Source organism: Cervus elaphus, chromosome 19 (assembly GCF_910594005.1).
Source record: "Cervus elaphus chromosome 19, mCerEla1.1, whole genome shotgun sequence".
Classification (NCBI taxonomy): Eukaryota; Metazoa; Chordata; class Mammalia; order Artiodactyla; family Cervidae; genus Cervus; species Cervus elaphus.
This window is the reverse complement of record NC_057833.1, coordinates 66208749-66233014: the sequence shown is the minus strand read 5'-3', so window position 1 is coordinate 66233014 and position 24266 is coordinate 66208749. Positions and strand designations below refer to the sequence as shown.

The 24266-nt window shown below is 41.5% G+C and overlaps 1 protein-coding gene and 1 pseudogene across 1 annotated transcript in view; both read right to left on the bottom strand.

The window, feature by feature from the left end:
• Positions 1-3448, bottom strand: part of LOC122675233 (collagen alpha-4(VI) chain-like) — a 29243-nt gene extending 25795 nt beyond the window's left edge. The window contains exons 1-3 of the mRNA XM_043873657.1: positions 3431-3448; positions 1371-1433; positions 963-1028 (exon numbers count right to left, since the gene is read on the bottom strand). Of these exons, the coding sequence (XP_043729592.1) occupies positions 963-1028; positions 1371-1433; positions 3431-3448 (147 nt within the window). The remainder of the gene's footprint in view (positions 1-962; positions 1029-1370; positions 1434-3430) is intronic.
• A 4715-nt stretch (positions 3449-8163) lies between these two features.
• LOC122676028 overlaps positions 8164-24266 on the bottom strand; it is a 61416-nt pseudogene continuing 45313 nt past the window's right edge.

The window sequence follows — 24266 nt, the reverse complement described above, 5'->3', positions numbered from 1 at the left end:
CTCAACACCATAGCTGATGGAGTGGCTGGCTATTCACAGGGCCTCTGATCTCAATTCACCAAAGAAAATCCTCCCAGCTGGTCCAAAATAACTGCAATTGACAAAAGGATGAGACATTCTTGCAGCAAGTCATGGCAATTTTCTCACATAGCTACATGATAATTATCTTTTTACAAACTGGATTTTATTCAGTACCTGGATGTGTATCAAATGGTTGTGAACCAGTCATATTCCCGGGAGGAGACCCAGGAAGGTTTTGTGAAAGGATGCAAACTGGAGTTCAAAGTAAGAGTGTTTCCTCTATAGTTACATAAGCATGTGCTATGCAGACTTCATTCCTGGAAACTCGGAATGATGAACTGGGAGGACTTGGGTCATTTTAGTCTTTTTCCAGGTCATGCATTTTAGTGTCTAGGACATAAAAATCTAAAATTAACTTACAAAAAACTTAGTGTCTGCCAAGGTATAAAGTCCTTTTGTTTCTGTGATGACTCCTGTCAGGACACTTCTAGTATTTAGAGCTAGACAAGGGTCTTATCTTTTAAAATGACTGGTACCTGATACACATCAATTAACACAGGCAGTAACAGAAAGCAAGCCAGCAGTGTAAAACCCTGAGCATTGTTCAAATTATAAAATTGGAGAATTTTAAAACTGGAAAGATCTCAGGCATCCTTGAGTCTAATGGTTTCATTTTGGAGATGAGGAAACCAAGGACCAGAAATGTAAATAACTTGTATTATTAATGCTGTGTAAGATAAGATTCATAAACAAACAAACAAAAAACCTAAGAGGCAAGGATATAGGTGGGGATTAGCATTCAGAGTTCCTGTCTCTGTGGATAATGGAGCCCTACAGGTTTGTTCTCTGGTTTTCTGTGTTGATCCAACCTGATGACCAAGTCTTCTGCAGCAGCTAGCATCTGCTGCCCTGGGCCCCAGGCAAACAAGAGACCGGCTTACCTGGTGTCCACGCCTTCCCTTTTCTCCCTTAGGGCCTTGGATGAAACTATCAACTCCAGGATCCCCCTGAGAAAAGGAAAGTTTCTTAGCTCAACTGGGCAAGAAAGACAGGGAAAGAAAGTACAGGAAGTAAGATTGGAAAAATAAAAGTACCAAAGTGGTGTCTTTTCATTGTCTGGATCCACTCAGTCATCCCAAATACCCAAGGCAACTAAAATTCCAACTTTTTAAGAACCCAGCTGTTCTATAAGATGGGTTTTCTCTACAATCTCTTATCTGTTGCAGTACTTAGATAGGCTGAACAGACACCTCATTAATTAGCAATTCATTGTTCTCTGCTGTTGTGCCCAAGAAAACAGTTCACAGTCCCTGGATGAAAGCAGCAGAAACCCCTCAACCATAACTCACAGGATCTCCCCTTAACCCAGGCGCTCCACGCTCTCCAGGTTGTCCGGGTGGTCCCGTCAAGCCCTTAAATCACATTGAAAGACAACTGTCACTTTTTAAAGTCACCTGTTGCCTAAAGGGAGAGGAGAAGTGAGACTTAAATTAAAAGAGCAATTTAGGACTTGAACTTTAAAGCATTCACTGCCAAAGAGGTGAGAAGGAGACACAGGGGGAAAAAAACACACTTTTATTGGAAATCTGTGACACCCCTAGCCCTAGATGTATATTACCTCATTTAACACTGACAAGTCAAGAATTAACCCATTTGGCTATGAGGAACCTGGACCTCACCTCCCCACCTCCAAATCCCTGGATCTTTCCACAGCTTCCTGCGCTCCTACGTATATACACATGCAACAAAAAGAAGAAGGCTTTCTTCATCACAGATGTGCACAGCATTAGCAGAGCAAGTGATCTCATGAGAAAAAAAAAAAAGGAGGAGAAAGAGATAAAACATGCTTGCAGAGGTCCTAACTGCTCTAGATGGGGAACGAGAGAGGTGGAACCACTTGCTATGAGACTATGACACGATGAGCAAATGGTTGCTTCTCTTAAAATCTGCCGTTAATGGTGCCATCTCCGTGTCCTAGTTCCTATAGAGCCACAGAGTCGGAGAGAGCCACTCCACCGCAGGAACCTTCTGCGGAGGATGTTATGTACGCGGTGAAGGACAGGGAGGCCTGGTGTGCTGCAGTCCATGGGGTCACAAAGAGTCGGACACGACTGAGCGACTGAACTGAAGTGATGGAGGGTATACACACTCTGAGAATAGTGACATGGGGCACCCCCTCTGAGATCTGGGTCTCAGACACACAGGAAACGGCTATTCTCTGGGCTCTACAAGAAGCCACTGCCTCACGTTACTGGAGACCCCTCCCCAACTCATCCCTGGCCTGAAATAGTGATAAGAGGGAATTCATGACTTCAAATTCCCATCCTGCTGATTAATTTACTAGCAAGGCAAATTTATTTGACTTCTCTAAGACAATCTTCTCTTTTGTAAAACCGATACACCTATCTTATTAGGGCTGTTACAGGGAGTCAATGGAAAATTAAAATGCTAAGTATAAAATCTGGCATATGGTTCCTGTTTTGTTTTGTCCAACAACTAGCTCCTCCTTTTGCTGACCCAGATGCTGGCTTCCAGAGTAATCCTACACATCTATGGCTTTGAATATGTTCTTCCTTGCCTATAAACCTTCCTGCTGAAAGTTTCTAAGCCAGCTGAAACTTAGCCTGAAATACCCTGTATGTGCCTCTCACAGAGGTCAGAGTGAAGACTGTCTTGATTTTCTGTGTTCCCTGAAATGCCTGAGTCCTGCCTGCCCTCAGCACATCCTCAAAGGCCCACAGGACATCAGTAGGGAGGTCTGGTCTCTTCCCCCTTCCTCGTTCCTCATCATTGGGTTGTTACTAATCCAAATTGCCTCCTGTCTTTACTTCCTCAATGAAGGCTTCCTGACTGCACAGGTTGGATCAGATGCCCCTGAAATTTACCTCCTCTTCACTTACTTATCTCAGCAGTAATCTTACATCTATTTCCATGATTGTTTCATTCATGTCTGTCTTTCCCCATGAAAGGCCAGTTCTGAGACACAGAACTCATGCCTGAATTACAATAGATGCTCAGAAAATATGATTGATTGGATGGAGCATACTCTCTTTTAGACTCCTCTCCAAGTCACTGTGTGTTCCCATTCTTCTTCATCTGCACCTTTCTTACAGATTTTATTTTACCCTATCTTGTGTTAGAGCTCTTCCTACACAAATCCAATCTCCTGCACCAGTTAACCAGCTCTTTGTTGGTCATAGGCTTCCCTGGTGGCTTAGATGGTAAAGCGTCTGCCCACAATGCCGGAGACCTGGGTTCGATCCCAGGCTTGGAAAGATCCCCTGGAGAAGGAAATGGCAACCCACCCCAGTGCTCTTGCCTGGAAAATCCCATGGACAGAGGAGCCTGGTAGGCTACAGTCCATGAAGTCGCAGAGTCGGACACGACTGAGTGACTTCACTTCACTGACTTTGTTGGTCATAACCATGACTTGTTTACCTTTGAACCATCTCTGTATCTACCAAAATGCCCTGCAGATAGGAAGCACTTGAAGGGCATTTACTGAGTTGAACAAAATTTGGTGGAAACTGAAGGCTCTCCAGTCTTGAAGGAAGTGTGGTATGCCCCACCTTCTCCGTAATTTTGGTCTACAAACTACAGGTTGGAAATTGAACCTCAATAAAAAGCCACACCTTATAACTCTCCATTTTACTTATCAGGAAATCAACGCATTATTCTAATTCCAAGAGGGGTACAAAGAAATAAATAAATTTCACCCCCTTTATCCAATCAACAGAAGCTGATTATGGTGCTGTGCCCTTCAGGCTAGATTCCATAATTGACTAGTGATGTCTACCAAAGGCACAGCAAGGGGGAGTGGCGATACTGACATCAGGTATCTGCCTTCCCTCACACAGAGAGATAACTTCAAGCTGACAGGGCGAACAGTACACACGGGAAGGACAGACAGAAGGGGGAGACCGCCAGACCGACAGGGCCAAGGAGGGCATCACAAGGGAGAAAGAAAGAAGATGGGAACTGAAGGAAAAGTGATATTCAAATAAGCATTGAAGATGGAGGCAGGGAAGAGATGGGGGAGCAGAGAGTGGGAGCTTGGGGTTAGCAGAAGGCAAACTAGTATCCACAGGGTTAAACAACAAAGTCCTACAGGATCGTACAGGGAACAGTAAATGTGATAAACCAGAATGGAAAAAATATGAAAAAGAATAAATACATATAACTGAATCACTCTGCCATACAGCAGAAGTTATTACAACTTACAATATTACAATTATTGCAAGTCAATTACACTTCAATAAAGTTTTTAAAAATCTTGTAAAAAGATGGAGTCAGGGAAAGGGTATCCAAGGATGGGGAGCTTGGCGCAGGCTGAGACACAGTGGCAGGGATGCAGAAGGAACCCTCAGGAGACGGTAGGAAGCACAGTCTGGCTGGGAAAGACGGGTTCTTGGCCGAGAATAGAGAAGGGTGTGGTTGAAAGGCCTTGGATGCGAGATGAAATCATTGGTGACAGGGAGCCACAGCAAGCTGGTGAGACAGGGAGTGACACATGTAATAAACCACAAAAGGCAGGCAACTTGGTTTACATATTCCTCTAACTATCAGCAGAGCCAGGCCTTCAGTAAAGATTCCAGATACTCACCTAATGTCTATTGCCCTTTAACTCCCAGTCTAGTATAAAGTCACTAGATGATTCTTTCCCAGAGCTTAAAAACAAGCTGTCAAGGTGAGTTTACACAGCAGGAATATGAAAAATAGGAGAGAAGGATATCCTCACACTTTACCCTATTTCCTCAATTTCCTTTTTCTCCTGATGACCCTGGGACTCCACGATCACCCTAGGAAAAGAAAAGGACACATACAAAGAATCCTTGTTACGTGAGTCACACCGGAAGCTTTCACACTCTTTCACATTCTAGCCAAGAGCAGGAAGATCTAACTCTGACTCTACAACAGACTAGATATCCTGAAAAATTATACCTTACCTACATCTATGAGCTGATAAATGAAAAGATAAATCCTTGGAGTTCCTAATAAAGAGAAAGCAGGAATCTAGGGGAGCAATAACCATTGGCTTCCCTAAGGACTTCTGATCATTCTGCAAGTATGTGGTGTGAAAACCACATTTATTTTAACATGCTTCCAGGAGGCAGAGCCACAAAGTACATGGCAGAAGCATTCTACTCAGGCTTCAGTGACTTCTTGCAGATAAAGTTCCATCAAAAATGAGTTTCAATCAAAAGTCACAACACACGTGAGAAGAAACCATGAGGGAGACACCAGCAGAACCAACAGACAACAAATCAGGCTTCAAATGACTATAGATACCAGAATTACTGTATCTTTACTACATTTAAATAACAAAAAGAAAGAGTAAAACAGCCACTATATTTTTTATTTTTAATAAAGATCAAGCAGATTTGAGAGAAAAATCAAATAGAACTTCTTGAAGTGGAAATTAGAATAACCAAAATTAAAAATCCAATTGGCAGGTTAAACTGTATATTAAATACCAGTGACAAAAGAATTGGTGAGCTAGAAACTGTAGAAATTACTCAGAAACCAGCACAGAAAGATAAAGAAATAGAAAATATAAAAGAGAGACCAAGCTATTGAAGATAAAATGAGAAGGTCCACAAATTTTCAATTAGACTTCCAGAAGGAGATCATAGAGAAAATGGGAAAAATAAAAACTTTGAAATGATAATCTGCTAAGGCTTTTCCAAAACTTAAGAGAAGGTAAAAATGCTCAGATTCAGAAGCTTAATAAGTCCCAAACAGGATAAGTGAAAAGTAATCCACACCTGGACACATCACATGAAACGGCGGAAAACTGGAAACAAAGGGAACTTTGTGAAGCAGCCTGATATTTTTTAAAAGACTGCTGACAAAAGAACAACAATTATTTGATGAATAACTTTTTTCCCCATAAGGACCCTTTTAATAAAAGGTACCAATACTCAAATGATATAATAAATATATATAAAACAAAAGTGAAAAAGTAAAATAACTATGGTGAGATGAGGTTCTTCCTAAAAAAAAAAAAAAAAACTCTGTCCTGTCAAGCACCTTGGGAATCTGAGCCAAGGAGACACTGCTATTTGGTTCATCTCTCCACCCACCCACGGACACTCCCTTTGACCCACCTGTGTCCCCAGCTAACTCCAGTATCTCCTCTGGGGAAGGTTCCACATTAGTCCTGGGCCTTGCAGGGGCCTCGCACACCAACCGAAATGCCAACAGGTGAACAGTTGTGCAATGCGACTCCTGCGAGGAAAGGTACCGCCTGGCTAAGGAGAACTGGGCCACAGGCAGTCTCCGTGGGGTCTCCGCCCTGCCACCACCGACTGTGAAACACCAGCAGGATTGGAAAGATCCCTTGGAGAGCCGAGCAGCATCAGATAAAGGCTAGATACAACTCACGGACAGAAGAAAAGCAGCACTGGAAATAAAGCGCAAGGAGCTGTTCTCCTGAAACTTGGCTTTGATAGATGAGAAAAGCAACTTTCCACTGTGCATAAAAGCTTCCCCCACTCAGCTTTGCCTGCCCTGAGTGCCACACTGCCTCAGTTCCTGGGATTCTAACAGCCGGTAGGCACAGCCCAGGGCAGACACTAGACACCCTCAACAGCTTCTCTTCACCAGGTTCTACCTGGAGGATGAATTCACTGTCGCGGTTCCTTTTAAACATTTTCACTCACACAAACTTAAAGCTATAGTTTCAGCTCTTAAAAGGTGGGCATCCACCCCATTCCTCTGTTCTTCCTTTGGAACAGATGCAGAGAAGCTAAAAATGGGGAGCAGTGTTTCCAAAGATGAGTTAAAGGAATGCATTGAAATGAGACCCTGGAAGTCATTTATGAAGATTAGTGAAGACCCCAAATAGACTGCCCACTTTGATAAGAAATGCCATTCTAATTCAGCCAGAGCCAGTGGCGTAGCATGTTGTTGTTGTTAGTGGCTCAGTCATGTCTGACTTTTTGCGACTTTGTGGGCTGCAGCACGTCAGGCTTCCCTGTCCTTCACCATCTCCCAGAGCCTGCTCAAACTCGTGTCCGTTGAGTTGGTGATGCCATTCAACCATCTCATCCTGTCACCCCCTGTCTCCTCAGTCTTGCCCAGCATCAGGGTCTTTTCCAGTGAGTCAGCTCTTCATAACAGGTGGCCAAAGTATTGTAGCTTCAGCGTAAGCATCAGTCCCTCCAACGAATATGTGCTCAGTCACTCAATCCTTTGTCTGAGTCTTTGCAACCCCATGAACCACAGCACGCCAGGTTCCTCTGTCCATTGGATTTTTCAGGCAAGAATATTCCAATGAATATTCAGGGTTGATTTCCTTTAGGATTGACTGGTTTAATCTCCTTGCAGTCCAAGGGACTCTCAAGAGTCTTCTCCAACATCACAGTTCAAAAGCATCAATTCTTCTGCGCTCAGCTTTCTTTATAGTCCAACTCTCACATCCATACATGACTACTGGAAAAACCATAGCTTTGACAGACAGACCTCTGCCTTTTCATATGCTGTCTATGTTTATCATAGCTTTTCTTCCAAGGAGCAAGCATCTTTGAATTTTGTGGTTGCAATCACCATCCACAGTGATATTGGAGTGCAAGAAAATAAAGTCTGCAAATTTTTCCCCATCTATTTGCCATGAAGAGATGGGACTGGATGCCATGATCTTAGTTTTTTGAATGCTGGGCTTTAAGCCAGCTTTTTCACTTTCATGAAGAGGCTCTTTAGTTTCTCTTCTCTTTCTGCCATTCAGTTTAGTTCAGTTCAGTCACTCAGTCGTGTCCTGCTCTTTGCAACCCCATGAATCGCAGCACACCAGGCTTCCCTGTCCATCACCAGCTCCCGGAGTTTACTCAAACTCATGTCCATCGAGTTGGTGATACCATCCAATTATCTCATCCTCTGTCATCCCCTTCTCCCCCTACCTTCAATCTTTCCCAACATCAACTTTTTCCAAGAAGTCAGTTCTTTGTATCAGGTGGCCAAGATATTGGAACTTCAGCTTCAGCATCAGTCCTTCCAGTGAACACCCAGGGCTGATCTCCTTTAGGATGGACTGGTTGGATCTCCTTGCAGTCCAAGGGACTCTCAAGTGTCTTCTCCAACACCACAGTTCAAAAGCATCAATTCTTCGGTGGTCAACTTTCTTTATAGTCCAACTGTCCCATCCATACATGACCACTGGAAAAACCATAGCCTTGACTAGATTAGAGTGGTATCATCTGCATATCTGAGGTTGTTAATATTTCTCCCAGCAATCTTGATTTCAATCCTAAAATTAGCAAACGTCATTCATCTAAACCTTACTACAATCTGACTGCAGTTAACACGACCTCAGACTAACTTAAAGCCATGAGTAGTGCTGCATGTAGGAAAATGAAGGGGAGCCGGAGGGAAGGGGAAGGAGTCACACAGTCAGACCCCCAAGACGCAGAGTACACTGCTGGTGGGTCTCTGGGGAGGATGGGTGTCTAAAGAGAAATGTCTGCAGCTCAGAGTGCTTTGAACATTTCCCTCCACTCAAATGAGTCCCACAGTCCTTTAAGTTATTATCTTGATGGATAGAATAAAATATTTCAAGATTCTGATTTTTTTTTTTAATATCTGAAGTCAGGCCATAGAGTTCTTCAATAGCTTGGGCATCCATTTTCTCTACCCCATCATCAGCAAACAAAAGCCAGAAGCCATGACTTTTCACCACAGTAATATTGACATAACGCCATGATTAGGAGCACTGCCCCTGTGGACCACCACCACAACCAGCTCGTACATGCAGTCCAGATGTACCACATCACTGCAGGCATTGAAGAGCTGCAGTTCCAGCAGGAAGACCACCTGGTAAGATCGTTTGGTGTGTGTGGAGCACGTACTTGAACTGCTCGAGTTTCAGGGCCAGAATCATGGGCAGCTTTCTGACTCTCAGCCTTTGCTGGGCCTCTGCTGCAACCTGTTTCATGCCAATATTCCTGTCCTCTATGCAGTGTTTCTGTGTTGCTGAAGTCTCTTAGACAGGGAGCAATAGATATACCTGCTCCATGTCGACACAAAGGTCAAGAAAATCTTCATCTCTTGCTACAAACAGTTTCATAGCTCAAGCATCAAGTTTCATGGGTGAGTGCTCCCTGAGAAATCTCATGGACACAAGTGAGTACTGGTTAATCATTCTCTGCTGTTCCTTCATACTGCCATTTTTTAATCTCCCATTTTGTTTCTTCTCTTCCTGCAGGATGTGCATGTTTAGCAAATAATTTAAACATTCATGAGTATCCTGCTGCAGGTAGTCATCTAAGAGATTGCTTTCATGTCTCAAACTTGAAATGCACTTCTTTGGTGGGGTCACACTAACCTTCTTCAGAGTGGCAATGCTGTAGAAACGCTCTCCCAGACAGGTCAACAAGTTTTCCTTCCTACTGGGTTGGGCCTTGTGTGCCAGAACATTCTCCCAGAACCTCTGGCAGGAGTTCAAGGCCACAGCATGGAACCACAGCAGCATGTGTTTCCAAAATTGACCAGTTCGAAGCAGTGTTCATTGATTGGAAACTGCACTGAATCAATGTCTTTTTCCAGAGCAGAGGCATTGGTGCCCTTTGAGGCACCACTCAAAATATTTGAGAATGAGGTGTCCTTCTCTGTCAAATCATCACAGAATACTGCAACCATATTATAGATGGAGGCAATGTTTCAGACAGTCATTAGCCTAAAGGTTACAGCGATCCCACACCACCGTCTTTATAAGGTGAAAACAGGCCTGGCTATGGTGGAGTGTTCAAGGGGAGGCCAGGCATGGTGGCCCTGGCCATCGGGAGGTGAGCTGGGGTTAAGTTTTCAGCTTAGTGGATACCTTCTTAACAGTAAAAGCTAACAAGAGAAGACAATAGAAACCCAGGAGAATATGAAATCACATTTCCAAAGTCTGAGAGAAAATAGTTTACCAAAGAACAATCTTTCAAGTAAAAGTGTGAAATCATGAGATTTTTCTTTTCCAGATAAAAAACAACCAAGGGAGTTTACAACCTTTATTAAAGAAAAACTCTAAAAGTTGTACTTTAAGCAAAAGAAACACCATCTTTTCATGTTCGTTTGAAGGTATCAGTGATAGCAACAGAAATGAGGGTAAAGCCACATAAGGATCAACTAAATTAAACTATAATTCTAACAATCTCTCATTTAGTAGAAATTAACAAAATAAAAAGACAGAAATAAAATACTGGACAATAACATGTGAAATGGGAGTTAAGTTTCTAAGGCCCTTGTATTTTGAAGATAATAGCAAATATATAAGCTAACTTTTGACATTGTTAAGCATGCATATTTACTTACATTTCCAGACCAGTCGTGACAACCATAGAGACTATTAATGCCAAACTAGTGGGGGCAGAGAGGGCTGGGGCCACAGAATGAGAGGCTTTCTGTACCTGGTCTCCATGCAAGCGATCAACACCCTCCTCACCAGAGTTGCCCTGGAAGGGAAGATGAGAACATTAGGCAAAGAGGGCCAGGGTACGTGTTCTTGTTCTGATGCTAATTTCTTTGCTAATATTGTTCTCAGTTGGTACAAGAATCTAGACCTCCTGAAACAACATTTATATACTGCATTCAAGCATTAAAAAGCAGTAATTATTTTCTTCCCGAGGTGGATAGTAACTCTATATACTGTTTTTCCTGACACCTCAGCTGCTAAAGAAAAGGAACTCAGATTTTGAATGGACAGAAAGACTTCCTTTTAAATTTTTACACTGGAACAGTACTGTAACACCCTCACAAGACTGAATGAGACATTCCTTAAAGGATGTCTACATGCTAATGTTGGTCCTTTTGCCGTTGGGTTTCTTTTTTTTTTCCATAGTTTTACATTCTTTTATTCTAACGCTAAGGCACACAAAAGCAGCCTGAGAATATGCTACTATTTTTTTAGTTTAAAAGACTGGCAAATATCCCTGAATGAATCTGCATAATGGAAACTTGGATCATTGTAGAATAAGTAGGAATTAAATGAGTGTGTATGCAAGTGCATGCATTTTGAAGGACTCACAATTAAAAAAAAAAAACAAAAACTTCTTTAGAAAAGAACTGAGAAACTGGTGTTAACTAGTGACGAAAGTAAAAACTGGCCGCTGTGTTGTGATGGCTCACCAAGCATTCCATCACTTTCAAATTACGGATACTTCATTTTGCCAACTATCTCAGTGAGTGAAGTCACTCAGTCGTGTCCGACTCTTTGCAACCCCATGGACTGTAGCCTACCAGGCTCTTCCATCCTTGGGGTTTTCCATACAAGAATACTGGAGTGGGTTGCCATTTCCTTCTCCAGGGGATCTTCACAACCCAGGGATTGAACCCGGGTCTCCTGCATTGTAGGCAGATGCTTTCCCGTCTGAGCCACCAGGGAAATGTTTTTGAAGAAAAAAGTTTATAAAGCATCTTTTGAAGAAAAATATTTGCAGTTCTGCAAGCAGAATAAGATGCGTGTCGCATATGTGGGATGGTTGGTTGATTTACTCCTATTGGCCACCCAAGGAAATCAAGTTTCAGGCATTTTTTTTAGCAAACACATGACTGAGTTAGTGAATGAATAGGCACATATGAGCACATGAAACTGCTGGGCTAAAATTACATGCTGTGTTGGGCACAGGCCACAGGGGTAAATCAGTGGTATCAGGAGACCTGAGTAAAGGAGTTCTCTCAGCCACTGTTTGACTTTTCACCACTTTGGAAGCATTCTCAAGGGTAATGTGGGGAACAGAGAAGATACCTAATAAATTTTTCTGAATGAATGAGTGAGCAAGTGGATACTTTGCTTCTGAATACAAAGTCATTCCCTAATAGGGCAGCTCCTTTGCAGCCGTGTGCTAGCATCTCTCTCCTACTTGACACAGAGCTTGACCAGACCCTCCTGACCACGCCTTGATTTCAGGACAAACTCTTCCAAATAAACATGATAAACAGATGGCTCAATTATTACAGAACTAGCAAGGCTTAAAAGTTATCACATAGATCCAGGCTGTGAGCCTGAAATACATGCCCTACAACTAGCCATTCATTAGCATGGCAGTTTGGCCATTCATAGCATCTGACATATTCCCTTTTCTGAAACCTTTAAGTCCCCCCTCACTCAAGGAAAGAAAAACAAGTGAATTCATTATCATGTTTCCCAAAGCGTCAGTTCTCCAGTTTGAAAAGAGTAAGAAAGGTCACTCACTTTTTCTCCTGAAAATCCTCTTGCTCCCTACAGTTAAGAAGAAATAAAAGTGACTGAGATTGAATGAGGCTTTAAAACTATTGTTTCACTTAGAGAACCATATGTCCCTAATTTCAAGAAAATGTCATTTTTTAGATCAAAATGAAGACATCTCCTCCAGTAACCATGACGGACATTGCAGCCTTCTGATCACTACCACTTCCCTGCACCTGTGCTGTGAAGAAAATTGCACCTTGCCACTCCTCACACCGTAAGGGCTGAGCTGGAAACAGCAGTGACCTTCCACTTATAACAATCATATTTTGTCGCACAAAAATGAGAATACACTGGATAACAAGCGTGAGAAGGCTTCCAGGAACAACAGGATAAATTGATTGAAAGAGAAACTTATTAGACTATGCAGAATACGGTCATTGTGGTCAGAAAAACTATATAGGTCTCTGAAGTAGCAGACAAGGCTTTCCAGCCTGAAGGAGACTGTCTAATCCTGGAAGGTTAAGAAACATTTAAGGCAACGATGCCCCACCCATCAGCCTTTAATGTTTTAAGGATCTAAAGCCCAGCCTCCAGCTGGCAGTTCTATGACTCTTCTCCTGAGGGTTCTTTCCTGGAACCAGAGCCTGTCCACACACAAGGCGGTCCAGAAATACTGGGAAATTAATGCCCCTTGAGAGCAGGCCTCAGCTAATGCCTGACAGCATTTGGGTGCGTGAATACCCCAACCTCCCCCCAACCCTCAAGTGGGATAACACTGAAGTGCACGTTTGTTCCACGCCGGCTCCCACCGTTTCCAAGCAGAATTAAGCTCCGTCCACCCACAGTGGTTACTGAACAATAAGGCAGCCTTTTGAGGCCACCTTCCCTTCCGGCTCACTTCTCCACATCTCACACTCCACTTCTTTGGTCCCCTCCCAACAAACTATTTACATTGGATTCCTTTTCTCAGGCTCTACTTCTACTTCTAGGAAACCATCCCTGTGAGAAAGAGAGAAAACATCACAGCTATGTTGAAAAATTAAGATTTTCCTTAAACTCAAGGGATAGACAGAGATAAATCCACGAACCTATGGACACCTTATCTTCGACAAGGAGGCAAGGATATACAATGGAAAAAAGACAACCTCTTTAACAAGTGGTGCTGGGAAAACTGGTCAACCACTTGTAAAAGAATGAAACTAGAACACTTTCTAACACCATACACAAAAATAAACTCAAAATGGATTAAAGATCTAAATGTAAGACCAGAAACTATAAAACTCCTAGAGGAGAACATAGGCAAAACACTCTCCGACATAAATCACAGCAGGATCCTCTATGACCTACCTCCCAGAATATTGGAAATAAAAGCAAAAATAAACAAATGGGACATAATGAAACTTAAAAGCTTTTGCACAACAAAGGAAACTATAAGCAAGGTGAAAAGACAGCCTTCAGATTGGGAGAGAATAATAGCAAACGAAGCAACAGACAAAGGATTAATCTCAAAAATATACAAGCAACTCCTGCAGCTCAATTCCAGAAAAATAAATGACCCAATCAAAAAATGGGCCAAAGAACTAAACAGACATTTCTCCAAAGAAGACATACAGATGGCTAACAAACATGTGAAAAGATGCTCAACATCACTCATTATCAGAGAAATGCAAATCAAAACCATAATGAGGTACCATTACATGCCAGTCAGGATGGCTGCTATCCAAAAGTCTACAAGCAATAAATGCTGGAGAGGGTGTGGAGAAAAGGGAACCCTCTTACACTGTTGGTGGGAATGCAAACTAGTACAGCCACTATGGAGAACAGTGTGGAGATTTCTTAAAAAACTGGAAATAGAACTGCCATATGAGTCAGCAATCCCACTTCTGGGCATACACACCGAGGAAACCAGATCTGAAAGAGACACGTGCACCCCAGTGTTCATCGCAGCACTGTTTATATTAGCCAGGACATGGAAGCAACCTAGATGCCCATCAGCAGACGAATGGATAAGGAAGCTGTGGTACATATACACCATGGAATATTACTCAGCTGTTAAAATGAATTCATTTGAATCAGTTCTAATGAGATGAATGAAGCTGGAGCCCATTATACAGAGTGAAGTAAGCCAGAAAGATAAAGAACATTACAGCATACTAACACATATATATGGGATTTAGAAAGATGGTAATGATAACCCTATATGCAAAACAGAAAAAGAGACACAGATGTACAGAACAGATTTTAGACTCTGTGGGAGAAGGCGAGGGTGGAATGTTTTGACAGAACAGCATCGAAACATGTATATTATCTAGGGTGAAACAGATCACCAGCCCAGGTTGGATGCATGAGACAAGTGCTCGGGCCTGATGCACTGGGAAGACCCAGAGGGAGTGGGTAGAGAGGGAGGTGGGAGGGGGGATCGGGATGGGGAATACATGTAAAACCATGGCTGATTCATGTCATTGTATGACAAAACCCACTACAATATTGTAAAGTAATTAGCCTCCAACTAATAGAAATAAATGAAAAAAAAAAAAAAAAACAAAACTCAAGGGATAGAACAGAGACAAGGAAAGAATGCCACAGGTCAAGGTCACACTCACCTTGCGACCTCGTGCACCCCAGCAACCTTCCTCACCTCGGGGTCCAGAAAGGCCTCGGGGGCCTCTTTCTCCCTGTGGAATAAAGGCACACATAGAGACAATCCAGCAACTATCTCAGCCACCACCCAATCGATTCCAACTAGCGATAACAGCCATCACAATGACTAAAATATGGCACGATCCTTATAATTCCTTTCACATCCTCAAAGACCCAATTGGATCACCTGCAAGGCAATCAGAATGTTCATCTAGCAACTGCCCACATTGATGACTCCAAATCATGCAAATCCAAATTATCTAGATTTTTAATCCATGCAGTCAAGCCACACTGGGAAAACTTAAGCATTCAAACAAAACAGAAGGTGCATTTGCACATTCCTCCAGGCAGCTAAAACTAGATGAAAGTTTCCTTGTGTTCCACAGAGAATAAACCACACTGTTTAACTCTCTCTTCTTGGTGAAATCCTGCTCACCCCTAAGGTGTAGACCATATATCACCTCTTCTCCTGAGAAGCTTTTTCTGCTATACTGTGTCACGGTCTGTTTTCTGTGTTACATTCCTGCTATAGTATAAGTTCTTAGAGACAAGGACAATGTCTCATTTCTCTGTCTCTGGGTTTCCAGTGATAGGCATAGTGCCTAGCACACAGTATCATCCAATCAAGATCTGAAGAATGACTTTCTGAATCCTACTAAGTAATAGGACCTCTTGATCTAATACTGGATGTGAAAGGGGATGGTAAATATCATGCCTTTTGCTGAACTGATTCAAGATAAAGTAGAAAGTAGTGAAACCGTGATGAAACCATGAGGTTTTCATCAAAAGAGGGTCTGCAAATATGAACAGCTAACTTTGACTTAATGAGGCCAGATAACTTCCCTACATACACTGCCCAGTAGAGTAAAAGGGAACATGGGAAAGGGAGAGGTACTCTGGGTCTAGAATGAAAGGAGCTGGGTTTGAGTCCTAATGTAATAAAGAAGAAACTTTGTATTCTGTTACAAGTATAGGGCTTTCCAGGTGGCGCTAGTGGTAAAGAACCTACCTGCCAATGCAGGCGACATAAGAGATGCAGGTTCGATGCCTGGGTCGGGAAGATCTCCTGGAGAATGGCATGGCAACCCACTCTAGTATTCTTGCCTGGAGAATCCCGTGGACCAGAGGAACCCAGCAGGTGAGCTACAGTCCATAAGGTCACAAAGAGTCAGACCAACTGAAGCGACTTAACACACACACACAAGTAAATCACTAAAGGATGTTGCCTATAAATTAGACATGCCAGCCTCTCTCAGGGAATCCTACCTCCCATGCCTGTACATGTACATGCTCAGTGGTGTCTGACTCTTTGCAATCCCATGGACTGTAGCCCACCAGGCTCCTCTGTCCATGGGATTTCCCAGGCAAGAATACTGGAGTGGGTTGCCCTTTCCTCCTCCAGGGCATCCTCCCGACCCAGGGATCAAACCCAGATCTCCTGTGTCTCCTGCATTGCAGGCAAATACTTTACCGGAGAGCCACTGGGGAAGCCCTGAGTGTTAAACTAAAATATACCTGTTTAGCTCACAATGAGAAGGTAACAGGTAGGAAGGCTAGGGGTCCCCAAGCTGAGGAAATAGACAGCAAGTGGCAGATGATTTTTTTCTCTCTTAAGCAGGAGGAGGAAACAAACTGCAAGTGGCAAATTTTCTTTTTTCCTTCTCTATACAAAAATAAAAGAGGTTTCTTTTAAATTCTGTGTTGTCATGATGACACCTGGTTGCACCTGAACTTAACTTTCCTCAAACCTTGCGCTAACCAATGCATTTTTTCTTCTGGAAATGTTCTTCTTAAGCTATGTTAACAAACTATGTATTTGCCTTGGAATCTGCCTTTCTTCAAGTAGGTTCTCAGTAGACTCAAACCTTGAACCGATAATGGCTCAACAAACCACTATGTCTTACTCATGGAAATGTTCTCTTAAGCTATATTAATGAAACTATGCATTTGCTTGGAAATCTGCCTTTCTTTAAGATTCATGTCAATTGTTCTATGCCAAGGGATGACTCACCTTCTGCCAAAGCTGTCTCAAAATGCATGTTTCGGGAGAGGCACCTGATGCAACTCTCTCAGTTTTGAGGTGATTCTTTAACAGATATATAACTCCTTGCTTAAAATTAGCAAGGGGGGCACTCATTCTGCCCCCTTCTGAAGTCTGTGTCAGAAGCTTCCTCTATCCTTTATACTTTATTTTTTTCCCATTTATTTTTATTAGTTGGAGGCTAATTACTTTACAATATTGTAGTGGTTTTTGCCATACATTGACATGAATCAGCCACGGATTTACATGTATTCCCCATCCCGATCCCCTCTCCTGCCTCCCTCTCCATCCCATCCCTCTGGGTCTTCCCAGTGCACCAGCCCTGAGCACTTGTCTCATGCATCCAACCTGGGCTGGTGATTTGTTTCACCCTTGATAGTATACTTGTTTCAATGCTATTCTCTCAGAACATCCCACCCTCACCTTCTCCCACAGAGTCTAAAAGTCTTTTCTGTACATCTGTGTCTCTTTTTCTGTTTTGCATATAGGGTTGTCATTGCCAGCTTTTAAAATTCCATATATATGTGTTAGTATACTGTATTGGTCTTTATCTTTCTGGCTTACTTCACTCTGTATAATGGGCTCCAGTTTCATCCATCTCATTAGAACTTTCTAACACCATACACAAAAATAAACTCAAAATGGATTAAAGATCTAAATGTAAGGCCAGAAACTATAAAACTCCTAGAGAAGAACATAGGCAAAACACTCTCCGACATAAATCACAGCAGGATCCTCTATGACCCGCCTCCTAGAGTAATGGAAACAAAAGCAAAAATAAACAAATGGGACCTAATTAAACTTAAAAGCTTTTGCACAACAAAGGAAACTATAAGCAAGGTGAAAAGACAGCCTTCAGAATGGGAGAAAATAATAGCAAATGAAGAAACAAAGGATTAATATCCTTTATACTTTAATAAAACTTGATTACACAAAAGTTTCAAGTGGTCAAGCCTCGTCTCTGACCCCAGATTGAAATCCTCTCCTCCGGAGGTCGTGAATCCCGGCATAGCTCACAGCTCACAGTTGCAATCTTTCAGCAGGAAACCTCCTGACCAGGCTCACTTGTGGGTAACTGCAGGGGGATGACTGCAGGGGGAATAAGTTAACACATCCCCTCTGGAAGCTGACAGGAACCTGGAGGCATTTGACTTTGCTCCCTCCCCTTTCAGTATAAAAGAAGCCAGAATTCTAACTCAGGCAAGACAGTTCGTTGGGACATAAGTCCACCATCTTCTCCGTCCACCAGCTATCCAAATAAAGTTGCTATTCCTCGCCCCAACAACTCATCTCTCAATTTATGGGCCTGTCAAGAGGCAAGCAGCACAAGCTTGGACTCAGTAACACTAGCTCTGCTTGTTTTGTGAGCACATGACTCAATAAATTAGTTTCCTCCACTGATAAAATATGAATCTGGATGGTACTGATTCTAACCATTTATAGGATTGCTGCAATGCATACATGAAATACTACATTGGAAGTACTCCTCAAATTGCATGGAGAAGACAAATGAGGTGTTTTACACCTAACAGACAGCAAGAGATAATGAGACAAACACAGGTTCTGGCTTCAGACAGATGTGGGTTCAGGTACATCTCCAGCTCTTTGAAGAGTTCAGGATTTTGGGGTCCTGAGCCACTTGTCTTCTTGGAGGGCCTTGAAATAAACCTTTCTCTGCTCCAAGCTTGGTTTTGGTTTGTTTGGCCTCACTGTACATTGGGCACGCAGACTTGCACTCAGTAACAATTATGCTGAGTGAAATAAGGCAAACATTTTTATGATTCTATTTAATGAGGCACTTAGGGTCAAAGGCATAGAGACAGAAAGTAGAATAGTGGTTGCCAGGGGTTGAGGAGAGAGGACATGGGGAGTTAGCATTTAATAGGTACAGAGTTCCAGCTTGCAAAATGGAAAGATGTCTGGAGATGGATGGTGGGGAATGACTGCACCAACATGAATGCACTTAACACCGTTGAATTGAATGTTTTAAAATGGTGATGATATAAAGTTGATTTTATATTTTACCACAATTAAAAATTAGAAAGAAAATGGTGACGGAAAAGACCCCCTAGTCCTATTTTTAGTTTCTAAAAATAGAAACACTTGCTGTACATACATGATTGTGTGTGTGCTTTTTTTCCCCAAAATCAGTCCTCAGAAAAGAGTATTCCTAATTTTGAATCTTCCAAAGTTTTTACAAAGTTTCTCATATTTGGAAGACTCCATTACTTAACTTTGAACAGCATTGTATTGACACGCAGTCAGAGATAATTTGAGATATTTATGGGATGTTTATGGAGGTCACCCATCAGATTAGTTTAAAAAGGAGAAAAAAGGGTGTGGTAAGGAAATCTAACAGAGATTATTATGATTTAAAATGTTAGCTACCATGAAACAGTGACACTAAGTGGTAAAGAACCTGCCTGCAAATGCAGGAGACATAAGAGACAAGACTTTAACCCCTGGGTTGGAAAGCTCCCCAGGAGGAGGGCATGGCAACTCACTCTAGTATTCTTGCCTGGAGAATCCCCATGGACAGAGGAGCCTGGCGGGCTACAGTCCACAGAGTCACAAGTAGTTAAACGTGACTGAAGCACCTTAGCACACACCTTGAAATAAGACTTCTAACAGTCACTTTTACAAACAATAAATTTGTTTTATAGTGGAAACCATGAAAATATTCTTGGAAGGAAAGTGAGGCAAAAGGTTTTTGAAGCTGAATGCAAAATTTGCAAGGACAGTCTTCAAAAACAGACTTAAAAGTGAACACAATATACTCTAGAAAGCCAGGTGAGATGCTTCCATGAAGTGGCTTCAATAACACTAAAGTAACTGACATAGAAACTATGTGGGAAGAATTTTTAATAAAATGGTTTGATAAAACATGAGAAAGAGAAAAAAGAATAATTTCTAATTTAGTATACTTCTTATATAATGAAAGACTTTAAAATGTTTATGTGTAACTAAGTTAAATATTATAAGTAGACATTGGTCTCATTCACCTACATCTCTATAAATTCATATTTTCTAACTGGGCAAAACAATTTTAGAATGTTCTCATGAGAAAATAACAACTTCCCTGATAGCTCAGATGGAAAAGTGTCTGCGTACAACGGGGGAGAAAATAGGAATTGTCTTAAAATGGGCATATATGTTAAATTGTTTTGAGAAGAAAATTAGGGCTTACTGAGTTTCTCATTCAGAATTTAGTTCTATCCTGTTTAAAAATTGGTGTTCAATTGCTCACAGCAGTTGCTTTATTAAAGCTAAAAATTATAGTCATGACTTAATGGAAGGAATTACATCACTAAGAGCTTTTCAAATGTTGGACTGGTGCAAGTTATTACAGGAGAAATGGAATTAGAAGAAGAAAAGTATCTTTATGTTGCACATGAAAAGAAGAAATGTGTATACAATGTATAGTGTGGTACCTATGGCAGGTAGGAAGCTCTCAACGAATGTTACCTGTTTTTGTTACTATGGAAGTAATGTAACTATTTTTTGTGACTTTAGAGAATCTGACTAATTTGACATAAACAAAGACTTGATCTGTGCCTAGTAAACCACCATCTCATTATAGGTTGTTCAGCCACTCAGTCGTGTCCAACTCTTTGTTACCACGAGGACTGCAGCATGCCAGGCTTCCCTGTCTTTCACTGTCTCCTGGAGTTGCTCAAACTCATGTCCACTGAGTAGGTGATGCCATCCAACCATCTCATCCTCTGTCGCCCCCTCTCCTCCTACCCTCCATCTTTCCCAGCATCAGGATGTTTTCCAGTGAGTCAGTTCTTTAGATCAGGTGGCCAGAGTATTGGAGCTTCAGCATCAGTTCTTCCAATGAATATTCAGGACCGATTTACTTTAGGATTGACTGGTTTGATTTCCATGCTATCCAAGGAATTCTCAAGAGTCTTCTCCAACACCACAGTTTGAAAGCATCAATTCTTCAATGCTCAGCCTTCCTTATGGCCCAACTCAGACCCATAGTAAGTACTGGAAAAATCATAGCTTTGACGTTTGTCATATGGACAGCAAAGGGATGCCTCTGCTTTTTAATACACTGTCTAGGTTTTTCAAAGCTTTTCTTCCAAGAAGCAAGCATCTTTTAATTTCATGGCTACAGTCACTAGTCCCAGTGATTTTGGAGCCCAAGAAAATAAAGTCAGTCACTCTTTCCATTTTTCTCCCCATCTATTTGCTATAAAGTGATGGGACTGGATGACATGATTTTTACTTTTTGAATGTTGAGTTTTAAGCCAGCTTATTCACTCTCCTCTTCAATCTTCATCAAGTGGCTCTTTAGTTCCTCTTTGATTTCTGCCATTATGGTGGTGTCACCTGCATATATGAGGTTATTGATATTTCTCCCAGCAATCTTGATTCCAGCTTGAACTTCATCCAGCTCAGCATTTTGCATGATGTACTCTGCACAGAAGTAAGAGAAGCAGAGTGCCAAAATACAGCCTTGATTACTCCTTTCCCTATTTGGAACCAGTCCGTTGTTCCAGACTAACTGTTGCTTCTTGGCCTGCATACAGGTTTCTCAGCAGGCAGGTCAGGTGGTCTCCTCTCTTAAAGAATTTCCACAGTTTGTTTTGATCCATACAGTCAAAAGCTTTAGCATAGTAAATGAAGCAGAAATAGATGTTTTTCTGGAATTCCCTTCTTTTTCTATGATCCAACGCATGTTGGCAATTTGATCTCTGGTTCCTCTGCCTTTTCTAAATCCAGCTTGTACATCTGGAATTTCTTGGTTCACATACTGCTGAAGCCTAGTTTGAAGGTTTTTTGAGCATTACCTTGCTAGCATGTGATATGAGTGCAACTATGCGATAGTTTGAACATTCTTTGGCATTGCCCTTCTTTGGGACTGGAAAGAAAACTGACCTTTTCTGGTCCTGTGGTCACTGCTAGGTTTTCCAAATTTGCTGGCTTTTTTTTTTTTTGCTTGTTTAATTTATGTTTAATTGAAGGATGATTGCTTTACGGTATTGGTTGGTTTCTGTCAAACATCGACAGGAATCAGCCATAGATTCCCCTCCCTCTTGAACCTCCCCCCACCTCCCTCCCCATCTCACCCCTCTAGGTTGTTACAGAGCCCCAGTTTCAGTTCCCTGAGTCATACACCAAATTCCCATGGACTATCTATTTTACACATGGTGATGTGTGTTTCCCTGTTACTCTCTCCCCACCTCCCCTTCTCTTCTTCCCCCCTCCCACTGTTTCCTTACATCTGTTCTCTATGTCTGTGTCTCCATTGCTGCCCTGCAAATAATTTCACTAGTACCAGGTTTCTAGAATCTCTTTCTGACTTACTTCACTCTGTATAATAGGCTCTAGGTTCATCCACCTCATTAGAACTGATTCAAATGCATTCCTTTTTATGGCTGAGTAATATTTCATTGTATGTATATACCACATTTTCTTTATCTTTTCATCTATTGATGGACATCTAGGTTTCTTCCAGGTTCTAGCTATTGTAAACAGTGCTGCAGTGAACAGTGGGGTACATGGATCTTTTTCAACTATGGTTTCCTCAGTGTATATGCCCAGTAGTGGGATTCTTGGGTTATATGGTGGCTTTATTCCTAGTGTTTTAAGGAATCTCCATACTGTTTTCCATAGTGGTTGTAGCAGTTTTCATTCCCACCAACAATGCAAGAGGGTTCCCTTTTCTCCACACCCTCTTCATCATTTATTGTTTGTAGACTTTTAGATGATGGCCATTCTGACTGGTATGAGGTGATATCTCAATGCAGTTTTGATTTGCATTTCTCTAATAATGAGTGATGTTGAGCATCTTTTCATGCATTTATTAGCCATTTGTAGGCCTCCTTCAGAGAAATGTCTGTTTCGGTCTTTTTCCCACTTTTTGATTGGGTTGTTTTTTCCTGGTTTTGACTTCTATGAACTGCTTGTATATTTTGGAAACTAATCCTTTGACAGTTGTTTCATTTCCTATTATTTTCTCCCATTCTGAGAGTTGTGTTTTCACCTTGTTTATAGTTTTCTTCACTATGCAAAATTGCAAAAGTTTAATTATGTCCCACTTGTTTATTTATTTTTTTTTATTTCCATTACTCTAGGAGGTGGGTCATAGAGGATCTTGCTGTGATTTATGTCATAGAGTGCCCTGCCTATATTTTCCTCTAAGAGTTTTATTGTTTCTGGTCTTGCATTTAGGTCTTTAATCCATTTTGAGTTTATCTTTGTGTACGGTGTTAGGCAGTGTTCAAATTTCATTCTTTTACACGTAGCTGTCCAGTTTTCCCAGCACCACTTACTGAAGAGCCTATCTTTGCCCCATTGTATATTCTTGCCTCCTTTGCCAAAAATAAGGTGCCCATAGGCATGTGGGTTTATCTCTGGGCTTTCTGTCTTGTTTCCATGGTCTATGTTTCTGCTTTTGAGACAGTGCCATACTGTCTTGATGACCATAGCTTTGTAGGATAGTCTGAAGCCAGGCAGGTGGATTCCTCCAGCTCCATTCTTCTTTCTCAAGACTGCTTTGGGTATTCGGGGTCTTATGTGTTCCCATATGAACTGTGAGATTTTTGTTGTTGTTGTTCTAGTTCTCTAAAAAATGCCATTGGTAATTTGATAGGGATCACCTTGAATCTGTAGATTGTATTTGGTAGTATAATCATTTTCACAATATTGATTCTTCCAACCCAGGAACATAGAATCTCTCTCCATCTGTTTATGTTGTCTTTGATTTCTTTCATCAGTGTCTTACAGTTTTCTATACACAGCTCTTTTGTCTCCTTAGGTAGGTTTATTCCTAGATATTTTATTCTTCTTGCTGCAATGGTGAATGGGATCAAGTCCTTAATTTCTCTTTCTGATTTTTCATTGTCAGTGCATAGGAATGCAAGTGGTTTCTGTGTGTTGATTTTGTATCCTGAAACTTTGCTAAATTCACTGATTAGCTCTGGTAATTTTCTGATAGTATCTTTAGGGATTTTATGTTTAGTTATATGTCATCTGCAAAGAGAGAGATTTTTACTTCTTCTTTTCCAACCTGGATACCTTTTATTTCTTTTTCTTCTCTGATTGCCATAGCTAGGACTTCCAAAACTATGTTGAATAATAGTGATAAGCGTGGACGCCCTTGTCTTGCTCCTGATCTTAGAGAGAATGCGTCAGTTTTTCAACATTGAGAATAATGTTTGCTATGGGTTTAACATATATGGCCTTTACTACGTTGAGGTAGGTTCTGTCTATGCCCATTTTTTTGAACAGTTTTTATCGTAAATGGGTACTGAATTTTGTCAAAGGCTTTTCCTGCATCTATAGAGACTATCATATGGCTTTTATCTTTCAGTTTGTTAATATGGTATATCACATTGATTGCTTTGCATATATTGAAGGATCCTTGCATCCCTGGCATAAACCAACTTGATCATGGTGTATGAT